We start from the raw sequence: 21273 nt of genomic DNA, 5'->3' as shown, positions 1-21273 counted from the left end.
GATGGTTGTCAGAAGGGAGGGGGTAAGGGGCTGAGGGAAAAGGTAAAGCAATTAAGAACTACAAATAGGTAGTCACAAAATAGTCCCATGGATGCAAAGTATAACACAACATAGGAAATAGAGTCAATAATATTGTAATAACTATGTATAGTGCAGTTGGGTACTTGAAATATTGGGGGAATCACTTTGTAAAGTATGATTGTCTAACCACTCACTATACTGTACACCTGACACTAACACAAAATGATATTGAATGTAAACTGTAACTGAAAAATAAAATTAAAAACAAACAAAATTATGACCCCTGCCCTCACTGGACTTATAATTTAGTAAGAGAGAAAATAAGAGAAGGGCTGTAAGAGGTATTGAGAAAGAAGTGATGAGAGCTCAAAGAAAATTACTGTGTGCCAGGAACTTTACCTATACTCTTCAACTAGTGCTGCAACTTAAAAGATTTAAGCACCAATTACTGTGGCAGAAAAACAGCTCTAACTGTCCAATTTTTATAATGTCTTGAAAAAAGGACATTTAGGCCATCTTGATAAATTATGTCCTATATATGTAGAATGCCTGGCAATCCTATCTTCATCCCTCACAACAACCCTATTTATAGAAATAATAAACTCCAATTGAGGAAATGGACTCAAAGCCACCAAGTGACTTACTCAAGGCTACAGACAGAAATGGCAGAACTGGAGCCAAGCTCTAATCTCTCCAGTTCTAAAGCCTGGAATTTTTATATTCCACCATTCATTTTTCTCAACACTGCCATGTAATATTTAAGTTCAAGTTCCAGTTCCACCTCTAAACATATGCTTGACTTTAGGTCAATTTCTCCTTCTACTCAATTCTCTAGCCTTCTGAAAACTACTCATGTAGTGATTCTCAGTGTGGCCCCTGCACCATCAGCATCATCACCTGGGAGCTTGTTAAGAAAGGACATTCATGGCCACACAGGACCTACTGAATCTGGAAATGGACCAGAAATCTGTTTTAACACGTTTGAAAACCACAGACCTTCAGCATTCTGAAGGAATGCTATCATTTACACCTTCTCTCTTCAACAGCCAAGTCTCTCAATACATTCCTTCTGAAGCTTTGATGGTCTTAGAAAGTTGACATTTATACTATGACAGGTGAAGATGTTTACTCTCCCTTCCAAATACTTCATTGAACTTTACCCCTTCTCCAAAAGGACTAAGCTTACAATCGTCGTCAATACCGTTAGCCCCACCTTTGCCTTTCCCTAAATGCTATTTTTAAGTCAGTGATTCTCTTGCAGGACCTTTCATGCTTTAACCTTCCCTTCCTTCAATCAATAATCTATCCATCTTGTCAGAAACCTATTTCAACAATACCCACTACTCTCTTCACTCCACATTCCAAACATCACTGTCTTTGCTCCGTCCTCAATGCAAAATGTGTCTATGGCCCCATGGAACCTCACTGACTCCTTTGAATATGTTAACTATTTCAACAGAGAGATTGAAGTTGACCTTTTATGAACTAGTTTGCTAAAGGAATGGATGTAAAAGTTTGTTCTAATAGAACTCTCAAGTCTCCTCAAAGTTCTCTGCATCTATATTCAAAGTTAAAATAGATTTAAAAATCCTCAAGAAACTAGAGAGAATCTGAAGATAGAGTAATTCTCAGTGTATGCTCACGCACATTAGTCTTAGATTGGTGATGAAATATACAGCCCTCTCTCCTCACTACAGTAGACTGAAACAGAAATAGAACAAGTGAAAGATATTGCATGAAGTTTTAAGAACTAAAACTGTATGTAGGTCTAAGTGTTAAACTCACCACCAAATGTGATAACTGGGCTACATCAGAATCAGCTTGGGGAACTTTTGAAATTTCCTGGAATACATTTCCTAATTTTCAATTTCAAAATTGTCCAGATAGAAGCAGTGTTTGTCCCAAATGTTTCTAGTGCATAACAGATTTAAAACCTACTGGTGCAGAGACAAGCTCCATTTTAACATTAATCAGAAGCACCATAACACAAGACAATTTAAAAGTATGCATGAGGATCCAGTTCAGTAGCTTTTCACCCTCACTGAAGCTGACATAACTTTACACAGGATTACACAGATATGTGCAGGAAAAGTAGGTCCCTCATTATAGCAACTGATGAGTGTTCTATCATCTCATTGCCCTGATCCACCTAGTAGGTTCTAAATTGATGAATTACTGACTTTTCAAATTAAACTCCATGAAGCAATACTGAGGTTCTGTGCTGCTTCTATTAAATCCACAAGGCCCCAAGCATGGGTGACAACCATGTATCTATATATTATTGAATCAGAAGTACCAAGACTTAATTATGTCAGATATGCTGATAGTGTGACCTTTCATTTACCAAATTCCCACCATAAATTCTTAATAACTCTCCACAATATGACCCCAAATGACTTCCATCTCCAAGGCTCTGCACTCTTACTGCAGGCTAGCTTCCACCAAACCTATCTTGTAAGTCCCACTGCCAAAGAAAGTGACCTATACACTTTCTCATAGAGTGGAAAAATTCCGAGGCACTGTAGATTATAAATCACCCATTACATATCCAATCAATTGGGTGACAGGATCGATAACACAGGAATGCCTGTTCTAGCCATGGGTAAGCAGGAGGAAAAATAGAGGATACACGGTCAAAGGATAGTTGTCCACTAAAATTGATAAAACTATTTTCACAGACATTTCTCTTGGCTATAACAATTTAAATTCGGCTGTTCATAAGTAAGAATCATAATGAGCAGCATTATTAAACAATTTAATTCCCCAATTTAGTGATTTTAGCTAAATATGTGAACCTTTTAAGGCTACTAATAAAAACTTTATTTGCAAATGTTGACATAATGTTTAAGTCAGAATTGAAAGCAACGATAAGCAACTCCTTCGCAGTTATTATCTCTGACCAAGGCATAATAAGAATTCCCTTGGACAAATATCTTTTATAACCTACCTAAAAACAGGATAGTTCATAAATTCTCTAAACTGTTCTTTTCTGCTATGGTCAGTCCTTGATCTTTAGCTGCGAAACCTAGTAAACTTTGGCATACTCTAATGCTAGTATTTTAAGTTACTAAAACCTCTATAAATTTAGCATTATTTCTCAAATCTGGGCAGTTTTTTCATTCTGGATGCTTAAACATTTAGATCACAAATTGAAATACCAGTAGAAAAACACTGATCTTTAGGCAGGTTGTACAGTTAACACATGACAAGTATAATACTTGAAAGTATTATGAAGTCTGAACTTAATTGGTACACTTTGCTAAATTATAGCAATTCCAATTAAAGGAAAACCAGACTGCTGTAAGGTTTAATGATTTTAGCTACCTCAAATTTTTCCCAATTCCTGACACCAATATTAGATTTATACAGAAGTTTTATTATAGTAAGAAATAGCTGTTACAGTGAGATCTGCAAACATATACAGAATTATATTTAAATTCATATAGAATAATATTTACATTTTTAAGTTACAACTTTGAAGTTAGAAGATGAAGTATAGCTTAAGTTTTACAACAAAGAAGACAAAAATACACAAGACAAAAATAGAGTTGACAGTAAAAATATAACTATCTGTTCTTGATACAACATGTGGAAACTCTTGTCAGAAAACTACATCTTCTTAATCTGATTGTCCAAATCACTAAAATATGGATGAATCAGTGCCATTTTGCCAGAAATTCGTTTGGCAGGATCATATACTAACATTTTCTGGAGGGGAAAGATAAAAAGAAAAAAGGTTTTTATTTTAAAAATGAACCATTATAAAAAACAAACTCCATAAAGCCTAAACTCTCTACTAATAAGCCTAATAAGCCATAAGCTAATTTTAATGAAAATCTACAGATGAACATTTCCATTAGTTTAATACTAAGTCACATAAGTATCTCATCCACTATACTTCACCCTCTAGCTCTAGAATAACCTATTTCTTAAATTATAGGTATCTTGATAACCTCTTTTTGCTATAAATTATAGTTTAAGACACTAGCATTCAGAAACAGCTTGAAAACCAAAACATACATTTAACAAAGATATCTAGTTAATTATATTTACTTTGAGAAATTGCCATCTGAGTTATTTACAACATTCCTGAAATGATGGCAACTATAGTGGTTTCTAATGTAGCTTCCACCAAGTTCCAAGTAAAAACAAAACCCAAGGGCAACGTGTTACAAATATAGTTAAAATCAGTCTTTAAATGAATCCGTCAATCTAGTATTAATTTATACATCCCCAGAAAAAGAGGAATAAACTTAAATATTGCCCTGAATTTTATCTTCTGATTTTTTACTTACAGCAATGGTTCTCAACTGGGTGAGACTGCCCTTCAGGGGTTACTTGGCAATGTCTGGAGGCATTTTGGATTGTAACCACTGGGTGGAAATTATGTCCATGCACAGGACAGCCTCCAACAACAAAGAATGACCAGTGGCTAGACTAAGACCCTCTGACTTATAGTATTTAATTTTTGTTTTCTTCATTGAAGTGAAATTCTTTATATTAAAAAATTACAGATGTTAAAAAGATAGACTGGGCCCAGAATATGGGAGGCCTTTTACCTCAAATCAGCACTATTGATAACACAAAATGTTGAATAGCAGGTAAAAGACTCTGGACTTCACTGCAAACAATTGGGAAATCTGAGCTGAATTTGGTGGCACAATGATTTATAAAGTGTGAAAGGTGCCCAGAAACGAACTAGAAGATGTATATGATGACATAGCAATAGATTACTTTGTTTAGTAAACTGCCAAAACATTATTTTTTCTGGAATCAAGTTAGCAGAGATTTATTATTACTTCCTCCTAAAAGCTCAATATTTAAATACTGTTCTAAAACTAACTTCCTGAAACAGGCCTAGGACATTTTATTTTTTTGTCCCAATACTGTTTCTGTTTTTTTTTTTTTTTTCCTAAGAAAACAACTATTAGTTAGGAATGGCAATGTAACAGAAGGGAAATATTTTCAGGAACTACTTCAGTCCTTCTAATGTTTCTGATGTGGAAAGAAGGCACAAAGTAAGAAACGGGAGTTCATGCGGTAGAAAGTTTTAATAACTAAAAAGTGAAGCAACAAAGGAAACACCTTTGACTTGGATAAACTTAAAAGTAGTATATAATGAGACAAAAAAGCTGGAAAGGGAGGCTACTACAAATCAGCAACTTAAATAAGAATAAAGGTGTTATTAACCCTGACCTTTTTCCTTCCCTTGATCTGAAGCTGTCTATCAGATCAAGAAAAACAAAAAATAATGAAAACAACTAATTCATTTAATTCTCAAAGTAAATATCACACTAATTCTCCTCTCAAATATACTAGGATTTCTTGGTATTTGAAATGAGCTAGTAACATAACAGACATAATAACTATTTGCCTAAGAATCATCAATGACAGTATAAAGGGCACTCCCTACCGAGAGAAGATCCAAGCCATCTTCATCCAAGTTTTTGACATGGGATGATAGGCTTCCTGGTTTCCACTTGGGAAATGTATTCTTATAGTCCTGTAAAGATTCCACCTCTGGCCACACTTCATTGTTGGGGGTACCCAAAGCTCTAAAAGCCATAGTAAAACAAAAAATTATTAAAGCATAAATATAATCTTATTTATATTATGTTGTCTTTAAAGTTCTTAACAGCTTAAATTAAAAAAAAAATACCTGAAAATTCTGAAGAGTTGATCAATTTCTGAATCCCCATGGAAGAGTGGTTTCTTAGTTGCTAATTCTGCAAATATGGTGCCTATACTCCAAATGTCAACTGGAGTCGAATAGCGAGCTGACCCCAGCAACACTTCTGGAGATCTATACCAAAGTGTGACCACCTATTACAAAGCAAATTTTCACACTGAGTAAATGTGGTGCATTAACTTACCTAAATGTACACATTTATATTTCATTAGAACTGTCCTTTAGAAGGCTGTACGATTGCCTCTGATTATATTGTCTGCATGTACTGCTTACACGCTAAAAACATGAAAAAAGTTACATAATAGTTTATTAGTGGTCTAGAGCAGATTATTTTAGTATATAATTTACCACAATGGTAACAATATCACCTTTAACTTAAAAGTCAATGAGGTCAAAGAATGGCATCAGCCATGGGAAAATGATATAATAGGATAAAAATAAGCCAAAACATCCAACGAGATGAGCACTGCTTTAAGTTTTCATGTGGGGACAGTCTTTGGGCTGAAGGGTAGACAACTCCACAGAAGACACTGTTTACCAATACAGACATGTGACACATAAAAACGTTTCAGTCAAGGACAGGTGGTATATACAACAGTGGTCCCATAAGATTATAATGGAGCTAAAAAATTCCTAGAAGTCATAGCCATCCTAATGTCATAGTGCAACACTATGCTTAAAAAAAAATCATCTAGTGTAGTTTACTAAGTGCATAGTGTTTATAAAATCTACAGTAGTGTACAGTAACATCCAAGGACTTCACATTTCACTCGCCACTCACTCACTGCCTCACCCAGAACAACTTTCAAACCTGCTAGCTTCCTAAGTGCCTTATACGGGTGAACCATTTTTTAAAAATTTTACAGTGTATGTTGCTGTAGCTTCTATGTTTAGACACATATCATTGTGTTACAACTGACTACAGTATTCAGTACAGTAACATACTGTACAGATTTGTAGTCTAGCAGCAATACTCTATAGCCTAAATATATAGATTATACAATCTAGGTTTGTGTAAGTGCACTGTATGTTTGCAGTGACAAAATGGCTTGCAGATATTTCTCAGAACACATCCCAGACATTAAGCAACACATGACTATAATCCTATACTACAAAATCCAACATTCCCTTTCCCTTCAGAAATAACAAATGAAATGCCAAGTCATCAATATAACACTGATGAAACATGATTATATTTATACTCCTAAATGTATCTGAAACAGTAGCCCTTAAGCAACAAAACCTATCTTTTAACCAATTTGGTTGTGTATCAGAGAGAAGCCAATCAGGAGACAGTCAGAAACCACATGGTGACTGAATGGGGAAAATTAGTACAAAGGATTCTTAACTGTAATGGGATTGAGATAATGAGAGACTTAACAATGAAAACTCTAAGGGAAACACCTTCCTCCTGCAATGCTTTTCCAGCACCCCCTAGTGACAAAGCATAACATCTCACCAGCCAGCAAAGGAAAAATATTCAGTGGTTCCAGTTCCATTTTTACACAGCATGCAATGAATGGTGAATGCAGAGCTGAGGCAATGAAACTAATATGGCCGAGTGGAAATCTTTTTTGAGCATTTCTTTCTTGACTTAAAAAACAAATATGGAAGACAATCCAGCAATCACATATTCAAAAGCACCAAAAACACATGATTCTCCATACCTCATGTGTATATACTCTAATAGGTATTCCAAAAGCTCTGGCAAGGCCAAAATCAGCCAGTTTAATTGTTCCTTTGTCATCAATCAATAGATTTTGAGGTTTTAAGTCTCTGTGTAGAACTCTTCTAGAGTGACAAAACACAATCCCTTGTAGGATTTGGTACAAATAACTCTGGAAGAAGAAAATATGTTAGAAGCTTAACTGCATAGCACGTAATGATTTTCTAAATCTAAATAACCTTGGTAAGTTTGTTTCAAAGAAAGAAGAAATTATAATACAGGGAAATAATTTAACTACCAAAAAGCTTTTAGGACTTCTGAGATGAACAAGAAGCATTTGAAGGTTGAAAAGCCTATTTATATGCAACGTATCATGCTTGTACACTAAGACAAAGATATTCACCTTATGCACACATCTATATCCATATGAATTCGTTTTGTTTTCTTTTACTTATTTTTCGGTCCCTCATTCTTTAAGTCACAAGTTAGTTTTCTATAGAGAAAGTTTCTTAAACTTTTGCTCTATACACTGATAACAATTCTATTTCTATCTTGAATAAATTTGGTCTTTTTCACTTCTAGCTTTTATCTTTACATATTTATTTCCTCTTTGGAGACATTGGTCAGATCCCCCCCAAAATGACGAGGATATTATAATTATGTTTAAATAGACACAATAATCAGAAAAAACTGTTTAGTAGTTCAGAGTTGTTTTATAAGACAACTGGAAGAATGCTTTGCTCAAGCTGGTATAAGGATAAAACACTTTCACTTTATACACTTCATCACTTTTAAACAATTGTGTATACATGTATAGTTTAATAGTATGTAATGTCTACAATATTTAATCAAAACATATTCAAAATCAGAAAAAAAATAAAAGCACCTGCCAACAACACTTGGCCCCAGGCGTTCGTTACTTTGTTTTACACATTTACAAATAAAGACCAGAATACCCTAGGGCAGTGGTCGGCAAACAGCAGCTTGAAAGCCATGGTTTGCCGCTCTGTTGACTAATGAGTTTGCCGACCACTGCCCTAGGCAACCGGTTCAGGTCCCCTCTCTGCAGCAGGGAGCTTTTCTATAATAAAAATTTGGCTTTCACTAAAACAAACAAACAAACAAACAAAAACAGAATAAACTAGTTTTCAACAATACATGGTTATTAGTTTTATGTTGTCTCAGACACGACTTTTCATTTTATAAATAGAAGAATCATCTAGTAAAAATGGTTCCTATTAACAATCTAATCTCTGGTCTGTGGGAAGAAAATAAAATACTCTTTTCTTCCTCACTCTACTTTCTAACACTTTTCTCAAGCATACTCCCACAAAACGCAGCTGAAATACAGAGTAGACCCTTTCCATTCACAGTGAATGAATACTAATTAAATTAGACAAGCGTCTTACCTTAACAAGTGCAGAATCCATGAACTGACCAGGAGGGATAGAATCCAAGTATTTTTTTAGATCCATGGAAAGGTATTCAAAGATAAGATATAACCTGGAATCTTGCATGAGCACATCTTGAAGACTAAAAAAATAAAACAATTATATGAAAAAAATAATAAACATTTTTGACTGCTCTAAAATGACATTTCTGACTGCTTGTTCAGAGCCTGAATTTTCCATTAAGGTAAATTATGGAAATAAATTTAAAGTTGTATCTGACCTTAATTGTTGCTCACTATATCCAGTCCGCCCAAATTCAGTTAAATACTAACTTGGACTTTTAGAAAGACAACCCACCCCAAAACACCAGCCCACATATTTAAAAATGAACTTTTCTTTTTCATCTAACCTAGCTTCCTGTCTTAGGACTCTGATTAAAGGATCTTTAAGGACCAGGGCTCTGAGTGAGAGTTGATAAAGCTCAGTAAAAAGGTCTTCCTTTTCTCTCACAGCCAGTTTACCTTGATCTTTCAGCCCCAATTACTAATCTCTATGACCAAGCTCTTCTAACTTTGTTCCTGCTTTAACAGCCCATTTTTCCTACGTCCAGCATTCTCAATTAACAAAAATAATAGGGCTCTATTCCATTCAGCAAGGTTACACAAAAATTAAGCAAATATAAATATTTCCACATTGAAATGCACGTTTTAAATACTATGTGGAAAATGGTTTAAGTCCAGATATTATACCATACCTGACTATATTTGGATGACGAAGTTCTTTCAACAGAGAAATTTCCCGAATTGCTGTACTGGGAACCCCTTCCTCTTCACTTTCTAGTCTGATTTTCTTCATGGCTACTATTTGACCTGTAGTTTTGTGTCTACCCTTATACACAACTCCATAGGTACCTGAAATAGACAAAGTAAATGTCTGCTATGGGATACCCCTCCATGAACTAAGCAAGATTTTAAAAATGATTGAGTCCCATAAGGTGTCACATGATGGAAATGTCTGCTGTGTCCAGATAGGAAGTATCTTACTCATAATTATACCCTTATCACTTACAAAAAAAAATTGAGGATAGCTGCAACCTACTGCATCTACAATTGAAAAATACAATTCATGTAGTCATCACAAGTTTTCCATACATTTAAATTACCAATAATTTTCCAGCACATATTAGAGAAGAAAATGTATACTTTGCAAACTGAAATTTATCTCTTGTCTTATATCCTACCCCCGATAACATAGGCATAAAATACAATGTAAAGATTTGGGCTCAAGTAATATTTCTAACAGGAGTCACTGTGACATTTTCAGAAAACTGTAAAAGGTTCTCTATGAATTTCAAATAGTCAATAACCCTCATCCAGAAAAGAAGTTCCTCAAACAGAACCTACATAAATTGGATTCTAGTAGCAAATTATTTTGTATAAGCTGTATCATTTGTCCTTGAAGAGTTTAGAATGTCATACCAACACTCATATATGAAACTTACGATATTCAGGTGGCTCAAGTGTTAGAGCATGGGCCTTCAGACAGAAGGGTCGAGGGTTCATTTACTAGTCAAGAGCAAGTACTTGGGTTGCAGGTTTGATCCCTGGCCTCTAGGTGCACACAGAAGGCAACCAAGCAATGTCACATTGATGTCTCAATGTCTCTCTCTCTCCTCTCCCTCCCTTCCACTCTCTCTAAAAAAGATCAATGGAAAAATATCTTCGGGCCCAGCCAGTGTGGCTCAGAGGTTGAGAGTAGACCTATGAACCAGGAGGTGTCAGTTCAATTTCCAGTCAGGGCAGATGCCAGGGTTGCAGGCTTAATCCCCAGTAGGGGGCATGCAGGAAGCAACTGATCAATGACTCTCATCATTGATGTTTCTCTCCCTCTCCCTTCCTCTATGAAATCAATAAAAATATATTTTTAAAAAATATCCTTGGGTGCCCTAACCGGTTTGGCTCAGTGGATAGAGCGTCGCCTTGGGACTGAAAGGTCCCAAGTTCGATTCCGGTCAAGGGCATGTACCTTGGTTGCGGGCACATCCCCAGTGGGGGATGTGCAGGAGGCAGCTGATGGATGTTTCTCTCTCATCGATGTTTCTAACTCTCTATCCCTCTCCCTTCCTCTCTGTAAAAAATCAATAAAATATTTTTTAAAAAATATATCCTTGGGTGAGGATTAACAAAATAAAACAAACCAACCTTAAGATATTCTGTTGGGGGAGAGGGGAAGAGCCAAAGGGGCATTTTTATCCCCATTTATACCATATAGACAAAAATATTCTTTAAAAACCTCTAATGAAATTACCATAGATAGAGAATGAATGATTATATATGACTAGAGGCCCGGTGCACGAATTCGTGCACAGGTGGGTCCCTCGGCCTGGCCAGCGATCAAGGCCTATTGGCGAGGTGCGGGGGGTGGGAAGGACACACAGTGCACGTACATGAGAAGTTGGCCAGCTGCGGGGAGGGGCAGTGGGAGGTTGGCTATGGGAGTGCACTGACCACCAGCGAGTAGCTTGGGCATTGAGTGTGTGCAATAGCAACTGGTCGGTCTGGTTGTTCAGTCGTAACAGTCGCTTATGCTTTTTACATATAAATTGGTTTTTAAATATGTACACATGACAAATCATTTCAACCCAGAGTAACTAAATAAAAAGTTAATTTAATTTAAATTAGTTTAATAGTGAATTACCTAAACCAGTTCAGACAATTTAGGTAAAAATATTTATCATCTTAAAAATAATTTTAGTCCTAGCCGGCTTGGCTCAGTGGATAGAGCATCAACCTGCGACTGAAGGGTCCCAGGTTCGATTCCGGCCAAGGGCACATGCCTGGGTTGCGGGCTCGATCCCCAGTAGGGGGCGTGCAGGAGGCAGCCAATCAATGATTCTCTCATCATTGATGTTTCTATCTCTCCTCTCTTCCTCTCTGAAATCAATAAAGAAATATATTTTAAATAAATAAATAAATAATTTTAGGCAACTAAAAGTATATTATGAAACTTAACATAATTCTACACACCTAACTTCTCCCCACAACATATATATAAGATGTCAATAATCAATACTTATTAAATCAGAATAATTTCAATTCTCTTGAAATGTGAACATTTTTGTGTTTAAGTTATTATATAAAGAACATATCTATAATAATAAAAGTATAATATGCTAATTAGACCGGACAGCTGAACCACCTTCTGGAAGTCCTTCCGGAGGAAGCCAGGGCTGTGAGGGCCAAGCCTCTTGCACAAATTTCATGCATCGGGCCTCTAGTATATATATATATATTAATGCACATTAGTAGTGAAAGATACTTTAAAGGTTGGCTTTTAATAAATATTTACACATTTTTATGTCACAGAAGTTATAGCATCATTAAGTCATTTAAAACTTTTACATGAAAAAGCACTCACCCTCTCCAATTTTCTCTATTTTGGTATAGTCATCCATAGTCAATCAATAGTTATGGCAGATGCTAAAATGAGAGGAAAAAATTATTTGATTATATGCCACTAATTCAAATGGTGGTTTTAAGTTATTAATGAGATACTATATTAAAGCATCTTCCACAGAGCCTGATGCAATATTAATTTTCCCCAAATATTAGTTATTATATTAAAGCAATATTTGTAAGGGAAATGACTCATGCAAAAAAACATTCCCACAATTTCTTAGTTCCTTCAACGTTGGAGATATTTGTATATCTTACACCAGTGATTTAGCTTCTAATCAAATAAAACTTCAAATTCACACATCAATTTATGCTTCCCAAACAAAAACCAGAAATATGTTTTCTTATGGAACACTTCTAAGGAGCACCATTGTGTGCCATTATACTCAGGTACTTCAACAAATAATGTTATTTGACTGAATTTTTACTGCTTTAAGATTTTATGAAGTTAATTTTAAGACATGAGTAGGGAGCTAAAATGTGCTCACACTGCTCATTCACTAGAAAAACTGTTAAAAGCTTAAGTGTTTAAATTGCTCATGTGAGTTTTCATCTCTCTCCTGTTTTTAGCAGTCACGTACACGAACATGATTACGACACTTTCAAGGCAATTTTGAAAGAGTAGGAAATATCACTTAGCACCCTGAAGGAAAAGGTGCAATTCCACAGATAATTATGCCATATAGAATCTTAAGAACAAAGTACAAAACCAAACCTATACTTGAATCACAAAGAATGGTTAAAAAAAAAAAAAAGTTGAAATGCTGCTGACAACCACTCAAGGCTGCCTCAGCAAATTTGCCAATGAAACTTGAGAAAATTAAGGTAATTATGCTTTGGGCTTCTAACACACACATCACTGATAAGATTATATGTAAGTCACTGAGTAACTGCCCCTTAAGTTCTTTCTCACATTCATCTTCAAAATCATTCCGGAAATAAGTAGAGAGAAGTCATCTTTTTAAGTCAGTTTCTTAAATCAACAAAATTGGACGACACTGGCCATCAGTGCCAATCTTAAAAATGTTTAACTTTACGAAATGGCCATGTGCGACTAAGATAGTTCGCTTTTCTTCCATATCCAGATGTAATGTCTAATGTACAATACATTTGTTGAGCTCGCTTCGAACAAACTGCTAAAAACGAACTCAATTTCAAAGCTGCATTCATTTTCCAGTTGTAACATTTTAAAATAAAGGATGAGCAAGTTCAGGCCTTCTGAGTGCCTCCTAGAGCTCTGTACTAGTAGCTGCAGCACGTAAACCACCCATGGCTCCACCACCCCCCAGGGCTTTAAAAGAATGTCGTGCAACATTAGTATTTCATAAGGAACGATTCAAGGATATTAAAACCCACATATGCACCTATCTTTCGGCATTTCTTAGTTTATCACTTTTTGCTAATTCCATAGTTTATAACATTACCACCAAGCATCAAATAAAAACGAAAAAAACACAAGTTCCCTCTGGCTCTGTGCCTTGGCTAAATGTTCTTAAAAGCTGTAGGTGGGCAAGGCCATATGGGCACATTGGCAAGTCAGAGAAGGCCCGCACTTAGTTCATCGGGGCGGCTTTCCGGGGGGCCTGGAAGGAAGGACTGGCGCGGGTGCCTGGCCCAAGTGCGGCCTTGCTTTTATCACCCCCGGAGCAGAGCGCAAAGGACCCAGGACCGACCTGGCACTGCACTGGGCAAACCCTCGGCGCAGTCGAGACAAACAAAGCCCGGGCTTGGCTTCAACCGGTGACCCAAAGCCTCCGTAACCAGGTGAGCGGCCTCCTCCTGACAACAGCCGACCGCGACCCCAGAGGGCCGCCGCTCGGATGCCAGGGGCAGCCCTGCCTTCCCCGGAGTAACCCGCCCGCTCAGAGCTCCCCCAGGGGTCCCAGCGGAAGGCCACGGCCCAGCCTCCCCGCCGGGCCCCACGCAGACCCCAGCTGCCCCGCCAGTCTCCGAATGACCACCCGATTCCTCAAAGCTCCCCCTCCGAGTACCCTGAGTCGACCCCTGTGGACCCCATAGGCATGACCCTGACCCCAGGCACTCTACCCGGCAAGCGACCCCGCGGCGAAAGCGGCGGCGTCTACCACGTCGGCGTCACTTTGTCCTTAACTTGCCAGCTCTAGCTCTGAAGCTAAGTGCGAGCAGTTTCAAACTCACCGCGCTAAAGGGTCCCGCATCCACCAATCAGGTGACCCGTAGACTTTCAAAGGAGCCAATCAGAGTCCAGTCACGCTAGGGCTGGGCTTCCCCCTTGGCTAGAGCGCGAAAGAAAAGGAAAACGGCGGCTGCAGAAAAAGCAGGAGGGCGGGCGCCAACTGAGTCTGCGCGCAAGCTCTGTCTTTCTTCCCGTGGGAGCATCGTCCCACTGTTTCTAGTCACCAGAAACTGTTCATTCTGTTTGTTTTTTCACCGGCCAATATTAGCACAGTTAAAATTTAGTATACACAAATAGCTCATCACAAAAGTGATACTGCACTTGCATCCAGATTCCATTCCTTTCACTTTTAATGCTTAAAGCCTCCTGTATATTGATGTTTTTCTAAATAGATGACTTTCAGGCTGGGCCGAAGGAAGATAAGGGAACCAAAAAACCTATATACATATAATACATAGACACAGACAACAGTGTGATGATAGCCAGAGGGAAAGGGGGTGAGAGGTTAGGTGGAGGTGGGCAAAGGCAGCGGAAATGAGGATGGAAAGAGACTCTTTCTCTCCCTCTCCCTTCATCTCTGAAATCAATAAAAATATATTTTAAAAAATATCCTTGGGTGAGGATTAACAAAAACAAAATAAAACAAACCAACCTTAAGATATTCTGTTGGGGGAGAGGGGAAGAGCCAAAGAGATATTTTTATCCCCCATTTATACCATATAGACAAAAATATTCTTTAAAAACCTCTAATGAAATTACTACAGATAGGGAATGAGTGATTATATATTATTGGTTTTAAAGCAGCTTAAATATGTACACATGAAAGATCATTTCAACCTAGGGTAACTAAATAAAAAGTTTATTTAAATTAGTTTAATAGTGAATTATCTAAACCGGTTCAGACAATTTAAGTAAAAATATTTATCATCTTAAAAATAATTTTAGGTGACTAAAAGTATGTTATGAAACTTAACATAATTCTACTGACCTAACTTCTCCCCCAACACATATGTAAGACATCAATAATCAATACTTATCAAAGTAGAAATTTTGTTGTAATTAGAATATTGCTTGTGGCGATGGGCACACACTATGCAGTCAGTGTATAGATAATGTTTATTGAGTTGTACACTTGAAACCTATATGGTTTTACAAACCAATGTCACCCCAATAAATTTAAAAAAAAAGAAGGTAATGGAAAACTCGAAGACAATGTAAAGAATAAATATGTAATATATATGACCATGCTTTGTTTTTAACCTCACTTTTTATTGTTTTTTATTTATTTAAAAATTTTACTTATTTAAAAATTAAGAGCAAAATATTGCATTTTTAAATTTTAAAATATTTTCACATCAGTATTTTTTAAAATATATTTTATTGATTTTTCTTACAGAGAGGAAGGGAGAGGGAAAGAGAGTTAGAAACATCAATGAGATCAGCTGCTTCGTGCACACCTCCTACCGGAGATGTGCCCGCAACCAAGGTACATGTCCTTGACCGAAATCGAACCTGGGACCTTTTAGTCCGCAGTCTGACGATCTATCCACTGAGCCAAACCGGTCAGGGCAGTATTTTAAATGTTATTTAAAAGAAAAATAAATCACAATTCTATAAGGGAAGAAAAAGAGATCTAAATTATACTTTAAATAACCCAGTATCAAAAACTCTTTCTTTCTCTGCACTCTTCCATATCTTTAAGAGAGATTTCTGCACTTGAACATCATTCTTAAATTCTGAAGAAAATAAAAGAGTAAAATAGAACTGCAGATAATAAGAGTCCCCTAGTAAGGATTTCTCTTTGCAGAACAAAGACTGATTAGCATGATCTCTTACTAATATGTATTAAATGACCCAGATTAGGATAAGGAATATAACTAGTATATCACATGCATTTAAGTGTTTAATACATTTTCACACAATGAGTAGCATCTGTCATCTGACCCCATATGTGGCACAAATTTTATGTTCCTAGGTGACAGAGGCAGAGCATTCATAGTGGAGATAGGAGTTTGGAAAATCTGTCTGAAACTAATAACTCTTATTTGAAACTAATAACTTTTAAAACTTACTTTTAAAATCCCAAATTCGCATTTTAAATAAAACCCCACTACCCCAGAGAAATGCTCTAGGAAAGAAGTCTGTTCCCTGCTAGGTTAAGATACTAACTTTAGAGATAGATAGATAGAGATGGATAGATGATAGATAGATAGATCTTTCTTTCTTTCTCTCTGGGAGGCCTAAGCCACAAATTTAATTTCTATCATCTTAAAACAGTCAGTAATTCATTATTCCACTTTACATTCAACATAAAGAAGACCACAAGCTTCCACAGCTGTGATGCTAGATTTTTAAATTTAACTCAGTTATCTTTGTTTTTGAAGTTTCAGGGTTTATTGTAAATTTGTGCTATTGTAAATTCATGCTACGGTTTATTACACTTTGGGCCCCCTTGTATTCAGTGTTTCTAAAGTGCAATGCGGTGTTTTATAGACAGAAAAATGAATCAGATACAATTCCTGTTATAGGCATGGGGTGGGAAAACACAATGGTTACTTATAATTCTCTTCTGGCACTTATGTGGTAAACTGCTATAAGGTGATATGAGAACATAGAGGAGGAAATTACTAATTCAAACAGAGGGAGTGACATCTGAACCAACAATGGGGAAAACATGTTCACATTTATATTTTGGTAAACTCCATTTAGAAGGAAAAGGAAAGATCAGTTAGGACTGAACACAAAGTTTTTGTTTTGTTTTTAGACATAAGTATTGCTGTGGACTGAATTATATCCCCTCTTCCCCCAAGAAATTAATATATTGAAGCTGCAAATCCTAATGTGATGCTATTTAGAGGTAGAGGTTTTGGGGAGATGATTAGGATTAAATAAGACCATGAAGTTGAAGTCCTTACTATGGGATTAGACCTTTTATACGAAAAGACATCAGAGAGCTCAATTATGTGAAGACAGGGCAAGAGGGCTCCAGGTGAAAGCCAGGAAGAGAGCTCTCATCAGACTCAACCATCCTGGCACCTTGATCGCAGACTTCCAGCCTCCAGAACTGGGAGGAAATTACCTTCTGTTGTTTAAGCCACCCAGCCTGTGCTATTGTGTTATGGCAGCCCAATGGACTAATACAACCAATTTTTTCAGATAAAAATTATTGAGAAACAGTTGCTTGTAACCATAGTAGTCCCCTCCTTATTAGTCATTTTGCTTTTCATGGTTTCAGTGACCTACAGTCTACCATGGTCCAAAAATACTAAATGGAAATTTCCAGAAATAAACAATTTATAAGTTTTAAAACACACGCCGTTCTGAGCAGTGTGATGAGATGTCTCGTGGTCCCTCCCACACAGACGAGAATCATCCTTTGTCTGCATGTCCCGCTGTCCACGCTCCCCACGCCCAGCTGGTCGCTCAGTAGCCACCTTGCTTAGCAGATCCACTGTCACAGCATCGCAGCGCTTGTGTCCAGGTAACTATTATTTTACCTAATAATGACACAAAGCCCAAGAGTTGTGATGCTGGCGATTTGGACATTGGCCAAGGAGAAGCCATAAAGTGTTTCCTTTAGTGAAAATGTGGAAGTTCTGGACTTGATCGGGAAAGAAAAAAAAAGTATGCTGAGGTTGCTAAGATCCACGGAGGTAGTTTTGCTGTCGCATCTCAAACTGCAAAAGTTATGGCCACAGTGTGTGGTAAGTGCTTAGCTAAGATGAAAAAGACATTATACTTTGTCATAGGAATCTATGTGTAAAAACAGTACATACATATATATATATATATATATATAGTTTCAGTAGTGTTCGAGGTTTCAGGCATCTGCTGGAAGTCTTGGAACATATCCCCTGCAAATAAGGGACGACTACTGTACATAAAATACCCTGGAAAGTGATGCCAGAAACTAATAACAATGGGCTTCTGTGAAGTAAAAGAGTGACGGGCACAGAGGTGGCAGGAAGACTGCCTGGGCCCAAATCCTTTTAAATCCTGCCTCCTGCCCTTATCTGTCTGTGGCTTTGGGCAAGTCGCTTTGTTTCTCTGTGCTTCATGTATTCAATAATAGTACCTAGTTGTGTCATGTTGAGTATAAAATGAAGTTATCCATGTAACATTTACTAGTACTTAGATCAATGCCCAGCCCGCAGTAGGCACTTCATTCATTTGATTTTTCCCAATCATGTTGATCACTTTCTATCCCTCACAAAAAAGAGCTCTCTCTGGTGCTAGGCGCTGGAACAGAGACTTGAGTGATTTGCTGGGGAGTCACAGGGGGGAAGGATTCTGGAGGAGGCAGATAAGGCTTCATCAATGACAATATCCTTTTGCTGGGCTGTGTAGAAAAGCTGATGTCAGTGTAAATGGGAATTGAAGGAGAGGAGCCTGGGTAGGGAACAGCAAAGGGAACAGCAGTGCCAGAGAGGTACAGGCTTACGTGGGACTTACAAAAGGAGCTTGGTAAAGCTCAACAAATGGTGCATTTGAAGTAATTCTTGGAATATGAATATAATTTGGCAAATAGAAATGGAAGAAAGAATTTAGTGGGGTGGAGATGACTATGTAGGTGGCATTCTCAATAGAAAGAGGAGAAACAGGGCAGGTTTGGAGAACATCCAGTAGTAATTGGGCTGGAGGTTAAGAGCCAGAAGAGGGAGTTAAGGGGTGGAAGGGTGGGAAGGAGAGTTGGATTCATATTGTGAAGAGTTTTGGAAGTCACTGTGGGGAGGTTTACCAGCAGCACTTCAAACAGTCCAATGAGAACAACTAAAGGTTTTTTCATTTGATTGAGCAGGGGCGTGAGTGATATGATTGCATTCTCCCTTTAAACAGATTCATCTGGCAGAAATGTGGGGGGAGAGAGGACGAATAATGCCAGTTAAAAGGTCATTTCCTGCAAGAGTTCATGATATCTGAGACTGGGACCAACTCTGTAAAGCTGATATTTATAAATCTACATATACTTGTGTGTGTGTGTGTGTGTGTGTGTGTGTGTGTGTGTGTGTGTGTGTGAGAGAGAGAGAGAGAGAGAGAGAGAGAGAGAGAGAGCACGAGAGAGCGCTCTCTGGAGGTAATGAGGTAAGGATACTATGACTATGATTCCACTAGAGGGTAGTAGAGACAAATTGGTAAGATTGATGAAGCTATTATCCAAGTATCAAGCCAAGTATTTTTTTCTTGTTTATATTTTGTAATGATTGCAAACACAATTCAATTATTCCATGGCTAAGAAAGATATGACAAGTACATTTAGTGAAATGTAGCTCTAGACCAGTTAGTACATTTTTATAAGTCAATAAAGCTGAATTGGCAAGACTAGAAAACTAGCTGACATTTAGCCTTTTTATAATAACCAATGTCTTATTATGGCCTTGAATGGAAACTTTTCTTTTCAATTGAATATTACATCCAAGTCTCTCATTGATTAAAGTGCAAGAAGAAAAAGAAGAAGAAGAAAGAAATATTGGTAAAAGTTAATTCTGGTATATACTCTCGGTTAGATAATGTAAGTTGAAAAAAAGCTTATCTTTGGTATACTTATTAACAGTTAATATTCTAAAATATATATTGCTATGTTATATATGTATATTGCTATATTTTATACATACACATACATTCTTTTGAAAAGCAACACAGCAATAAAGAGCTATAATGCCCACACTGGTTGTTTTTTAACATTTAATATACACTCTAACATTATTTTATCCCAAGGAAATAATTCTATATGAATAAAAGTCATATACTTGAAAAAATTATTACAACATTTTTGGTAATAAAAATTTAGAGGCAGCCTAGATGTCTAGGAGGGAAATGGTTAAATAGGTAATTCTGGTATTTCCTTTAATCAAATGCCACACACCCAGACACATACACTGTGATTGTAGGGTTAGAAAAGCATGAATTACACTAGAAGGAAATCGACACAGAATTGTTCTCATAGTGTGATGGGATGCGTGGTCAATTTAAAAACATTATCATCCAATGAGTTTTTATGTTGTCTTTACAATATCCACACACCAAAGAGAAAATATACTGCAGCTAATAACATTTTTACCTACAATTTTAAGATACTGCCATTTAACTTAACACTTTCAAGCCTTCACAATGCAAAGATCACTATATAGTCAACCTTTAGTCAGAATAATTCTCAATTACCTTAACTTGTTAAAATAATGTCTAAACACTTGCAAAGGCAATAATCATAGCATTTATAGGCTAATAATATATTAGAGTTGATGGAGCTTTACAGATCATCTAATGAGAAACAAAGAGAATGTTAAGGAGATTAAATGTTTACATTCCCCCCATTTCCTGAGCTTTGTGTATTTTTTTATTTAAGCTTTTGATAATAAACAGTGTAACTCTGTCAATATGTAGGAAATTATTTGTGTGTGTGTGTGTGTGTGTGTGTGTGTGTGTGTGTGTAGATAAATAGATAAATGTTTAATGTTTCAGTATGGTAATAATAGCTACTACTACTTTATATAACATTCAGAGTTACTCCATGAACTGTGCTAAGCGCTTTAAATAGACTATCTTTAAAGATGCCCCAATCCTATTTGTGAAGATCCAGCTTCAAGTGAGGAAACTGAGATCTAGAGAGCTTGAATAATTAGCCCAGTGTCAGACAGCTAGTAAGAGGCAGAATGGAGACTTGAATCCAGGATTTTCTGACTCCAAAGCCCAGCTTTTCTACCATTGTGCAACATTCCACTTATGTGCAATAAAATAAAGGTTACTCTATTAAGATGATAAAATTTTGGAAATATTGACACCAATTTTAGTAAATAGGAATTTTATATTTAGTCCTCTTATACTATGTATCTTAATGATAATTTCATTCCCATTGGTGACTCCTTAAAGAAGAGAAGTATATCATTTGCTTGAGATAA

The 21273-nt window shown here is 36.8% G+C and overlaps 1 protein-coding gene across 1 annotated transcript; it reads right to left on the bottom strand.

Annotated features, from left to right (window-relative positions):
* Positions 1–2820: 2820 nt before the first annotated feature.
* CDK1 (cyclin dependent kinase 1) lies at positions 2821–14371 on the bottom strand. Its single transcript, XM_080640890.1, has 8 exons — positions 14269–14371; positions 12185–12246; positions 9522–9678; positions 8786–8909; positions 7378–7548; positions 5681–5844; positions 5435–5576; positions 2821–3729 (listed from the first exon to the last, which is right to left on the bottom strand). The coding sequence occupies exons 2-8, from the start codon at positions 12219–12221 to the stop codon at positions 3631–3633; spliced, it is 894 nt and encodes a 297-aa protein (XP_080497016.1). The 5' UTR covers positions 12222–12246; positions 14269–14371; the 3' UTR covers positions 2821–3630.
* Between the last annotated feature and the right edge of the window lie 6902 nt (positions 14372–21273).

Source organism: Plecotus auritus, assembly GCF_963455305.1.
Source record: "Plecotus auritus genome assembly, chromosome: 9".
NCBI classification, from domain to species: Eukaryota; Metazoa; Chordata; class Mammalia; order Chiroptera; family Vespertilionidae; genus Plecotus; species Plecotus auritus.
This window is presented reverse-complemented; position numbering and strand designations above follow the sequence as displayed.